This window comes from Pituophis catenifer, unplaced genomic scaffold (assembly GCF_029215685.1).
Source record: "Pituophis catenifer annectens isolate HBS135680 unplaced genomic scaffold, rPitCat1.0.hap2 SCAF_4, whole genome shotgun sequence".
In the NCBI taxonomy this organism is placed as follows: Eukaryota; Metazoa; Chordata; class Lepidosauria; order Squamata; family Colubridae; genus Pituophis; species Pituophis catenifer.
The window spans coordinates 71,373,275-71,385,533 of NW_027256884.1; the positions used below are offsets into that span (position 1 = coordinate 71,373,275).

At 38.9% G+C, this 12,259-nt stretch overlaps 1 protein-coding gene across 2 annotated transcripts in view; it reads right to left on the reverse strand.

Moving 5' to 3' along the window:
- The window catches only part of LOC139316631 (amine oxidase [flavin-containing] B-like), an 84,251-nt gene that overhangs the window by 15,956 nt on the left and 56,036 nt on the right, over window positions 1-12,259 (reverse strand). For both annotated transcript variants that reach the window (XM_070943455.1, XM_070943456.1), the window contains exons 6-10: window positions 8,981-9,122; window positions 7,995-8,144; window positions 4,442-4,601; window positions 3,364-3,460; window positions 2,453-2,506 (exon numbers count right to left, since the gene is read on the reverse strand). In XM_070943455.1, coding sequence (XP_070799556.1) covers window positions 2,453-2,506; window positions 3,364-3,460; window positions 4,442-4,601; window positions 7,995-8,144; window positions 8,981-9,122 — 603 coding nt within the window. The remainder of the gene's footprint in view (window positions 1-2,452; window positions 2,507-3,363; window positions 3,461-4,441; window positions 4,602-7,994; window positions 8,145-8,980; window positions 9,123-12,259) is intronic.

A 12,259-nucleotide genomic window follows, 5' to 3' on the forward strand; every position in this document is an offset into this window, starting at 1 on the left:
ACCTCAATATAATCCATTGGAGAAGAAAATGGTGGCCCATTTCAATTTGTCAAGAAAGCTTAATCGACATTTACAATCAAGAGAAAATAGAGAGGAGCACCTGAAGTCAGAAGATACTGTAGGTGCCAAACTATTGGAGGAAAACAAAATCAAGTATGAATATGACTGTGCTTGTGATGTAGCTGGATTAAAATGAAAACAACTTCTATCTGTTGATTTGGCTAGAGAGAAATGGAAACTTTGTCCCAGCAAATATATTTGTGTATTGATACATTGAATGTGAAAACCAAGAGCCAAGGTATGATGTTGTCAGAGCAGAAATCTATTCCTGGTGAAAGGTGGATTATGCAAGTCTGTAGCTCAATACTGAAAAAAGCACAATTATAGCAATAGGCAATGCCTACTCAACGCAAATAGAGAAGTTGATAATAGACTATTTTTCTAGGCTCAAAACATTTTACTCCAGCATTGAATAAAATAACCATCACAAAAGTAAATAGAGTAAAATATTTTACTCTAATATTAAAATAACTACTCCACAAAGTATTTTTAAAAACCATATAAAGGGGGAGAAAAAAACAACATAAACATCTTTGAGTTTGAAAGTCCACCTGAATAAAGTTGTTTTCCCAGCATTATGAAATGTCAGTAGGTGAGGAATGGTAAAGACCCTGAGGGTAAAATGTTTGAAATACCAAGTCTCCCAGAGAGAAAGCCTTTTTGTGGTTTTTGTGACTTTGATTTTCTGTGAAGCTGTCTAGACAGAATTTGCTATCTTGATCTCCAACAAGCTAGAAAGTTTAGTTTAGTTTATTCATACTTATATGCCGCTCTTCTCCCAAAGGACTCGGGGCAGCTCACAAAGATAAAACAACAGAACAATAAAATTAATACTAAAATAATCCAATTAAAATCCCCAAGAAATTAAAACTAAGACTCCCAGCAGATCAGGCAATTTGTTGGAAAAGCCATGTCTTCAGGTCACCGTGAAAAGAGCGGAGGTTGGGGGCCGTCCGGAGCTCAGTGGGTAACCCATTCCAGAGAGTCGGTGCGCCCACAGAGAATGCCCTCATCCTGGGCACCATCAGCTGACATTGTCTGGCCGAAGGCACCCGGAGGAGGGCAGTCCTATGTGAACGTACTGGGCAGTGGGAGGCTGGTAGGAGGTGATCCTGCAAGTACCCCGGGCCCATGCCATGGAGGGCTTTATAGGTAAGTACCAGCACCTTGAAGCAGATCCGAAAAACCACCGGTAACCAGTGCAGCTCATGCAGGAGTGGTGTAATACGGGAGTAGCGGGAAGCTCCCGTAACAACCCGCACAGCCGCATTCTGGACCAGCTGGAGCCTCCGGGTGCACCACAAGGGCAGCTCCATGTAGAGGGCATTGCAGTAATCCAATCGCGAGATAATGAGAGCATGAGTGACTGTACGGAGGGCATCCCTGTCTAGGAAAGGGCACATCTGGCACACCAGGCGAACCTGTGCAAAAGCCCCCCTTGTCACGGCTGTCAGATGGTCCACCAAGAACAGCTGCAAATCTAGGAGGATGCCAAGATTGCGAACCTTTTCAGAGGGAGTAAGCAACTCCCCCCCATCTGGAGTGATGGGGGTACTATACCATGAGATGCCGGCATCCACAGCCACTCAGTCTTGGAGGGGTTGAGTCTGAGCCTGTTCCTACCCATCCAGACCCGCACCGCCTCCAGGCACTTAGACATCATAGAAAGGGCATCCCTGGGTTGATCCGGGGTGGAGATGTAGAGCTGGGTATCATCAGCATACTGATGATATCTCACCCTGAAACTGTGATCTCACCCAGTGGCTTCATGTAGATGTTAAAGAGCAAGGGGGAGAGAACCGACCCCTGAGGCACCCCACAGGTGAGGGGCCTCGGGGAGGATCTCTGACCCCCCGCCCAAACAAACTGTGTATGGCCTGAGAGGTAGGAGGAGAACCACTGTAGAACAGTGCCCCCCAGCCCCAGCCCCCCGAGTAGTCGCAGTAGGATACCATGGTTGATGGTATCAAAAGCCGCTGAGAGGTAAGTAGGACCAGAATAGAGGAATAACCCTTATCCCGGGCCCGCCAGAGATTATTCACCAGGGCGACCAATGCTGTTTTCGTGCTGTGTCCATGCCTGAAACCTTATTGGTACGGGTCTAGATAAACTGTTTCCTCCAGGAATTGTGGAAGTTGGTGTGCCACCACAGACTCAACAACCTTCGCTATAAAGCGAAGGTTGGAGACGGGACAAAAGTTATTCAGGGTGGCCGGATCCAGGGCAGGCTTCTTGAGAAGGGGTCGAACCACCCCTTCTTCTTACGTTACTTCAGAAAGTAAGAAAGTAGCCTCTCCTTGGCCTTCCAATGAATGAAAATGGATAGGAGGGGAAACGATTCCCATTTTTTTTACTTCTAGAAATATAAACCATTAAGGGTTATTGTTCATACCTTTCTTCCTTGGTGAGATTAATCAGTCTTCTACACTTTCGGGCAAGGATGAAACTGAAATTTAAAATAAAAAATGGAAGAAATAAATATTATTTCTTCTACCATTTAATCATTTCACAACAGGATCAATTTATGTCAGTTAAGTTTTAATGATTTCCTAAAAAGCACTTCCAAAATCTTCAGATTCTAGTTAATAGCATATTTCCATATTTCAAAATATGAAGCAGTACTGGATTTTCAATCAATACTTCCAAATTGTTATAGAAGGGGAAGTATTTTTTTTCTCAATTAAAGGCGAAACCCATAAAACCCGCACAAAGGCACTATATACAATTGCTGTATAAAGTATTGTCTGGGAGAGTCTGTTATTTGTAACCCACGGGTTACAACTTAGTTGGTGATTGTGCTGCAATTATTTTGATCTAGGCAGATTCTTCTTATGATTTATTTTATTATTCTGATGGAAAACAGAAGAAAAAATAACCTGTTTTATAAATTATTTAGTGCACATAGTAACATTCTTCATTTTTCTGCCACTTTCTATTCAGTTTGATGAAAAATAATCTGCTTTCAACAGAGAATAATATTTCAATAAAATATTCATGGGTGTGGAAATATTTGAATTTCTTTGATTAAAGGATGAAAATATCTGTTTCAATATTTCTGTGTAACAAACATATTTTTTACCTAAAATGTAAAAAGTAAAGCATATAAGATCAAGACAATAATTATCCCTATTTCAAATCTATGAGAATTCTTGCTCATAGACAGATTTTTATATTTGATTGTATATACTTTTTTCGATGAATAGTCATGCACAAGTGTACAATATAGTTACAACTATTACTCAAGACAGTTAATTTTCTTTTAGAATCCTACTTTTCACCCTTCATCTCTGAAGCAATTCTTACCCAATTATGGCTGGAAAGCTTCCATCAGGTTTGGTGTCATCTAATGCCAACCCAATTGGGGCGCCTTCATCTTCAATAATCATGGAACCACAATAATCTGGGGGGGAGGGGAGAAAGGTCCATCCAGATATCAGCATTTCTACTAGGTTTAGTGAATATGATACTTCCTTAATAAAAGCTCCCAAGTGCTTTATCATAATGTTCATTATGACAATAAGTAATAATTGACATAAACCTCTTGGTAAGGTCCCACAAAGAACTGTTTCTCCATCATCCTAAAATCTACTCATATATGGATATTATGAGTTGAACTCAGAATCATATAGGAGGTTTAAATGATTTAGGCTCAGAATTATGCAGTGATAAAAACACTGTAAGATTATAAGAATGGCTTCAGAACCATCATCACTGATTTTCTAAACATTACATTTCTATTATGTAACTGTGTTTTTCCTCTACAGTGCATCACAGGCATTGTCAAAGATAAGGGATACAACAAGATCTTTAAAACATTCATCAATCTCAAGGAGGTCTGGTTGAAATAATTGAAAGTAAAAAAGAAAATAAATGATATGTATTTGTATGCATGTGTGTTTGTGTGTGTGTATATATATGTGTGTGGGGTTTTATTAGTATTTTATATTATTGACTCTGGCTGAATGATTTTACTATACATGGTCTGTTTTCCTATTTTCCTGTTCCTTGCTTGTTTTAAAATATTACATAATTATTATTACAAACCACTTTTTATAATGGCAAAATGTTTGTCATTTCTTTCAAGATCTTGCTGAAGTTAAGAAGTGAAAGAACAAGACATTGCAGGACAACTCTGTATGTGCCCTCTTGAGTTTTTATGCCTATGTAATACCACAAAAGTATACACTATATTATTTTCAATACATTTGCCCTAGGGCTATATTTCCAAATTTTACACCAGTGAAATATAGCATGAGATAAAGGCATACTTTTGCACACACAAATCTCTTGGAGACCTTCATAAAAGTAGGAACTGATGCACTAAGAATAAGCTGTAAATACATTATCCTTTTGCCCTGCCCATTCAATTAACATGAAATACCTTTTTTCTTCCAAAATGCATCCTTGTAGTATACTATACACTTGATGACTGACCCCATAGGAATCCGGTTAATCATCTGATTCCTCATTGAAGGCAAAGGTGGGTTAAAATGAATCTTCAAGCTAAGCACTGGAGGGATGGCACTAATAACATATTGGGCCTTGAAAAGAAATGCAAACAAAATTGTTGTTACACAACACAATCACACTTCTGTGGCATGGAAGTCCCAGTTATAGCAGATCAAGAAAACAGACTCCCACAATAATACACATTTGGCATGATTGAATTGGAATCTCTGGCTTGTTAACAAGATCTTGTCTTTTCTTGATCTCATCTGATTGCTTGATATGCCTACCCAATTCACAAATAGCAACTCAGGGTGGCTCACATCCAGTTAAGAAACAAAAATTATCTATGTCAAACACAGAAATACACAGTACAGTACTGTATAGCATAGCTAAGGCCAACCCCTGATATTCCAGATTCAAAGCCATTACAGATCAAGTTCATCCAATACTTTGACCTAAAGGAAGAACTATTGTAAGTCTTCAAGATCATATGGAAGGTCCACAGCATTAGGTCCAACAACATCTCATGCAGTACGTGTCAGGGTAGTGATTTAAGAGCTGACTAGCTGCTGCAATGATGCAATGATATAATGATGGGAATCCGTCAGCAAGGTTTTTTGGCTGTTATCCCTTTAAAAGCCTGTATAATAATAAGAAGGTGTCTTTCTCTCTCTCACTGTGTGTTTTTCCCTGCTGTAATTGTTGGTTGTTTGACCTCTGCCTATAGTACATGTATGTATAGTATATATTATTTTCTAGATAAAACCACTATTTTATAACAAACCTTTATTTGCTGTTATTGCTCCTGGGTTGTCTCACATAGTAAAGCTGTGTGCACTCTGACAGTATGCTGTTCCAAAGGGCAAGTACTGCAACAGAGAAGGCATATTCCTAGGTCCTGCTAAGTGACATAAAAGAGCCCTGGTGGTGCAATGGTTAGAATGCAGAGTTGCAGGTAAACTCTGCTCACAGCCTGGAATTTGATACTGACAGGGCTCAAGGTTGACTCAGCCTTTATACTTCTGAGGTCAGTAAAATGAGGACCCAGATTGTTGGGGGCAATATGCAAATAATGCTTACACTGTAAATTGCCCAGAGAATGCTATAAAGCACTATGAGGTGGTATATAAGTCTAAATGCTATTGCTATAATTCTATAGAAGAAACAACCACCCTATCGAACCTGTGGTATGGGCAGACAGTCAGAAATATGCAGTCCACAAAAAAACCCTGATCCTTTATAGATAGTAACCAGGACTCTTAATTGCTTGCAGAAATTTAAATGGAATCTCTGCATCATGCAAAGTAATGATGTTGCATAGATATACTATGATGTGCCTGTAGGTACCAGTACCACTGCATACTGGATGAATTGCAGATTCCAGATGGTCTTCAAGGGCAACCCTATGTACAGCACATTGAAATAGTGCTGTATATAGGGCTCTACATGCTGTACATGCTGTATACTTCTTTTCTTCTATAAAAGAAATGATTGCGAGTAAGGCCTCCTAATCAAAGAAGAGGAGCAATTGGTGTGCAAGATGGATTTGGGAAAAGTTCTTGACCACGGCTGTCACTTCTCTTTTAGAAGAAGCTGAGAGTCCAAGAGAAACTCCAAATTTCACATCCTCACCCAGAAATAAAGATTGAAGTCCCCAGAATTGGAAAACCCTAAAACTCACACAGTCTTACTTTGGTTAAAAACTAAAGCCTGACCTTCCTTATTCAGACTCCCAAGGCTTCCACATACCATGAAACAATCTTGATGGTAGCACTTGGTCAGCCTAGGGTGAAGATGTCTAAGTAGGTATCATCAACATACTGTTGATATCTAATTTCATGCCAATAGATCAGGGGTGTCAAACTCAATTTCATTGAGGGCCACATCAGGGCTGTGGTTGACCTTGGGGGGCCAGATGGGTGTAGTTGACTGGGTTGGTGTGGCTAATTGGGTGAGCATGGCCAGCTTGACACCACTCACTAGCCTGGCCAGCTGGGTGGGCATAGCCAGCTTGATCCCCAAACTGCAGGCATGTTTCCTCTTCGCACTGGGTAGACCGGGTTGAAGCCACGCTGGCCCAATGTTTCCCCTTCACATTGGGTAGACTGGGCTGAAGCCACACTGGCCCGATGTTTCCACTTTGCATTGGGTAAACTGGGCTGAGGCTATGCTGGCCCGATGTTTCCTTTTTGCACTGGGTAGACTGGCTGAAGCCACGCTGGCCCAATGTTGCCTTTTCATATGTGCGCCCACCGGGATTGGGTAGACCAGGCTGAAGTGATGCGGGCTGGCCCCTTACATTTTCCAGAGCAGCCCACGGCCCGGATCCAACCACATTGCAGGCCGGATCCATCCTGTGGGCCTTGTATTAGACACCCCTGCAATAGATGATCTCACAAAACAGCTTCATGTAGATATTAAATAGTAATGGAGAGAGGGTTCTACAAAACAAGAGACTAGGATGAGATCTCTCTCCCCTATACTATCAACACCTGTTGTAACTGGCTCTGATAGGAGGAGATTCACCACAATATCTCATCTCCCTAACCCTAACTCCTAGTCCAGAAGGATATCATGAGCAATAATACTATTATTAATAAATAATTAATTAATTATTAATAATTAATAAATAATAAAACAGCTGCTGAGAGATCAAGTAGTCCTTTCAAAGGTCATCAATAAGTGTGATCAATGCTATTTTGGTACTATATCTCTGTCTGAAACTGACAGAAAATGGTCCAGAATAATCTGTTTCCTTGAGGGAAGCCGGGGGTGGGGAGGAGTGGAGCTGCAAACTGATCACTTCTAAACAACCTTTCTAAAAAGAGAGACACTTGATAAATATTATTCAGTATTGTTGGATTCAGGAAGTGTCTTGAAAATGGGATGGGGCACTATCTATGGAGATTCTCAATCATCCAGGTCATGGTCTGTCCCAAAGGTGTTTTTCCAAAAAGCCATTGGATTTTCTTGTTTTTTTTCCTTGAAAACATTTTGCTTCTCATCCAAGAAGCTTCTTCAATTCTGACTGAAAGGTGTGGGATGGAAAGATGTATATTCTTTGCAGCCATCTGGTTGTGTGAGCATTCAAAGCATTCCTTCCTCATTTTCATTTTTATATTAGCCATTTTTCCAAGACTGATAAAAACCATGGTTTATACAAATTGATATGTTACCCACAAGTGTCTCAAGCCATAATTTCATGTTGTTTAGAAGGGTTCTTGTGTGGAACTATGATTTCTAAGGCTGTAGTTTTATTGGTGCAAAGAAACTGGAGTTCATCACAAATAAGAAGCAAAAACTTTTAAGTTCTTGTATTGGGACAATGCAGGCTGTTTTTACTCACAGTAACACATTTTTGTGATTGGAATGCACCCAATTAATAGCTTTGCTTTTATATAATGTGTGTAGCACTTTCATTTCCTCTTTTCCTCATAAGAACAAAAACAAGGACACAGATCTTAAAATTCAAATATTTAAATTACCTCATATCTTTCATGGCCCAATGTTTCTACTATGACATTTCCACCAGTCTGATCAACATATGTTACAGGCTTCTCTAATTTAACTCGCTTTCCCAGATATTCCATAATTTTTTCACTAATTTGTCCAGCGCCTCCAATGAACTTTCTCTCCTGGGAAGAGAACAGAAGAAAATGTAAATAAAATAAGATAAAATGGAGGGTTTCACATTCTTCACACACTTACATAGTTATGTAATAATTTTGAAAATAGTAACATGAATCATTTGGAAAGTATGTTGGCATTAAGTACTCATTCTTAAAGGGTTGAGGCAGTCATCTCTTTCAAAAGAAAACTACTTTCTTCATCTATTTGATCATGTAGAGCAAAGCAAATTGGTATTATATGCACATGCATGCAGTGACAACAAGAAAGCTTTCCAAAGGACAGTTTCCTCAACCCTTCAAGCAAACACATTTTGTATTTTCTGCCAGTTTGGTGTAATGGAACTAGGATAGAAACAGGAAATTCTGAATTCTAGTTCTATCTTAGGCAAAAACTAGCCAGGTGATCTTAGGCTAATCATTTTCTGAAAAATAAAAGACAATGGCAAACCCACTTCTCAAAATGTTGCCAAGAAAGCTTGTCTAGGCAGTCATCAAGAATCAAGTCTGAGTAAAAGTGCATGCACACACAAATGCAAATCCATCCACAGCCATTCTCAGCAAGCCCAGGATAAAGCTTTTAAACAAAAAGGTTTCCCCAACTGTGAAAAACCATCAAGAATTGAACTACTTAGAATGCAACATATGTGCTCAATCTATATACCACAACTTTTCAATTACTCCCCAGGCTCAACAAATCAATTAATTTTTGAAAGAATGGAAACTTAGTTAATTACTCATGGGGCACCATGAGAGAACTTTTGTGCAGGAGGAGTTGCACAGATTGAGAAGTGCCATGAGGATCAAATGCATAACAGTGCAAAGAAATTAACAGTATACTCCACCTGGCCTCCATTGGTTGTTGAAAATATTCTGGCTGTACCTCCACACTGTTTAACATACCACAGGAACCAGAGAGCAGAAACCTCATGCGGCTCAGAGGTAACATCAACATTCACAAACAGAGTACCAAACCTCTTGGCAGCACTACATTCAAAACCAACACAAATAATATTAAATCAAATGACGTACACGTTGTGTTGCCTACTAGTAGACAAAAAACAATGTGCCTCTAAATCTTTGGTTAAAGGAAATCCTTACTGCTTATCTTTCAACTAACAGATTAATTTATTTTTATCACTGCTTTTTTTATTTAAAAATTGCTTTAATAAAACTAAAGAAGAGAAACAAAACGTATGGATACAAACTTTAAGAATATAAAAAAACTAGAAAACAATTTAAAAACTATCAAGGTAACTAAAAAAAAATGATTGTCCCTAGAAAATCCTTGAATTCTCAATGTCCATTATTCACTTTTATTGCTTACTTTTAATTTTTTTATTTTGTTCGAAAAGTTAAAATACTGTCTCCATTTTTCCTCTCAGCTCTTTGGTTTTTTTAAGCTCGCCTCGGCTTTATACTGCACATTTCAAAGTTTGTTTTTTCTTTTAATTTGCTTCTCATTTTTAAAAGTTAATTGACTGGTTGAAGGCTGATTTAGTGGACTTTAATGTTAACTTTCTTTCATTGCTTTATTAACTTTCACTTTCCCTATTGGCAAATTTCTGAGTAGTAAAACTGACCAAATCTATATTGGATTTCACTACAGAATTTAACTCTTAAAATATTCTGGTCTGGATTTTTTCTTGAGTCTGCTTTATATTAAAAATGCAAATAATGCACCAATTTAAGGTTAATACCTGGTGGGCTATCTTTGCAGAAAAAATGTTTTTTAATCTAAAGTTAAAATTGAAAACTTTGGTAAAAAGCTTGATGATATTACCTGGGTTATGGTACATGACATGGATTTTGTAACTTGCTAATTAACATAGTTACTTTGTGTAGAAATTTAGCATCAACCCCTCTCCTAGAAGAATGAAATATTTTGAGGAATATTAAAAAAAGGCAGGATAAAATATTTCCCCTAAAAGAGAAATTAAAAATTTTTAGGGAGACAGAAACTCAGCCCCAGCTCTCTCCCGCGCAGCAGATATTTTGTGCCCATTAAAAGAGACTGGGCCATCCTATCTACAAAGCAAAAGACCTTCAGCTCCAGGATGATGGGGTTAAGACATGACCCTCCAAGACATAATAGGATTAATCCACTAGTAACAGAGATCACCACATTGCACAATCTCCTAAGGACATTGCATCACCCAGCAAACTTCAACCAAACTTGGGACAACCTACAGAGCTAGCTATGATCTCTACAAGAGCCAATAGAATATATGTTCTTGCATAGGAACAGAAAGTTCAAGTTCAAAGCCCAAGAGAAGAGCTCTATGTGTTCAGCTGCACCAGAGAACCATGTGCTTGGTGGTTCTGCTTCATCATTAAACCATCTTTCCAATCAGCCTCCATGTTTCCAATGTCTTTCTCCCAGCTTGGAACTGAACCAGATGGATATTTCTTCCAACATTTGCATTTTAATTTGATTTATTTTCTCTCTTTTAAAAAGATGCTCAGATTTGTTGGCTTTTAACATTCCTAAACTGATAAACAGGCTGGAAATTAGCTCCAGATAAGAAAAAGGTTGTTAGTACAAATTGGGGTCTGGTTTATCTCTTTTGTGAACTCCAAACCTTTTTCCATACAATTTATGCCCCTTCTGATGTCACACCTCATTTTAATGAATATGTGTGATATTATAAGATGCAAATATGTAACATGTTTCATTACATGTAACTGATTTCCTATGTAAAGGGGAGCTTACTTTTATCCTGTCCAATCAACTTTCCTCTTGCATTTTTTTTTGTTGTTGTGTTAACTATAAAAAGGAGTGAAATATGGGGCTTGAGGTTCTCTCTCCTTTTTCATAGAAAGATCCCATTTTATTAGGGTACCCTAATAAACTGCTTTTAAATGATCTTCCGACTTGGTTGCTTATTGGGAAGGTAAACTGAGGCAGAACCTAGGGCCAGATTTGGCTATCAATTTCAAACCAACCTAAAGATAATACCCAGAGGCAAACAATCACACCCACTACAACTGGATGGACTGGAATTTAAGTCCATGCTGGCATATCAGAAAAAGGACCAGTTTCGCTGGAAAACAGGAGGCTTATTGCAGAAATTTGAAGGAGATTTGCATTTTGCAGGATTAGAATTGGCAGATTTGATGAATTATGAATTGACCTTTTTAAGAAGATAGACTTACCCAAATGATGAACAATTTGGATTGGACTTTTCTGGGAGGATGGATCAATTTTGGAAAACAGATTTATTATATTTAACCAGACAACAATTGACAATTATATTTTGTTTTGAGGCTGCTTCACAATGGATGTAGTGAAGATATTTACAGCAGGGCTATAGGGTACTGGAAGATGAGATAATGTTGGCAAAGTTTCCAATAAAAATCTTAAGGAAAAGTTTTATTATTAAAAATTAAATGAAGATATTTGATCCTGGATGGATCAGAGATAATGATTGCAGTGATTTGTAGCAGTTAAGAAGCTACTGTAGACTTTTTATGAGTTGAATACAATAATAGATTTTTAACAGAAGGCTTTGAGGTTTAACTTTGCTGTTGATTTACTGTTTCCTTTGTACATATAGTAGATAGATGTCAAGTTAAGTTGGTTGTAAATATATGTAGAAGTTTATAGATTGTGGGCATGCTTCGCAAGGGGGAGAATCTATATAAATAAATATAAACTACTGTGTTTCCTCGAAAATACAACCTACCCCAAAAAGAGGCCATAATCTGATTTTCACACCTGCACCTAACATAAGCCATACCCCAAAAATAAGCCCTAGTTAAGTCTGCCCACCATCTGGTTGTACAAGGTGAGGCAAGGTGCAGGCATAAAAATCAAGCTAGGGTGGGGGTGGGGGATGAGGATGAAATGAGGTGGTGGGGGAGTGGAGGATGAAACGAGGTGGGGGATGCAGAGCTGTCCCATGCATCCCACACCTGCTTACCTGAGGGCCCCGAAGCCAGGCCATCAGTGTCCTGACAACTACCTGGTCTCACAGTGGCAGCTCCAGAAACCCTGTCCAGGACCCTGCATGGCCGCTGGCCCACTTCTCCTTGCTCACCGCCACAATGGAGCAGGAGAATGAGTGATGCACTCAGGGGGTCCTGATGCACATTGGGTCCTGGACAGGGCTGCTGAAGCTACC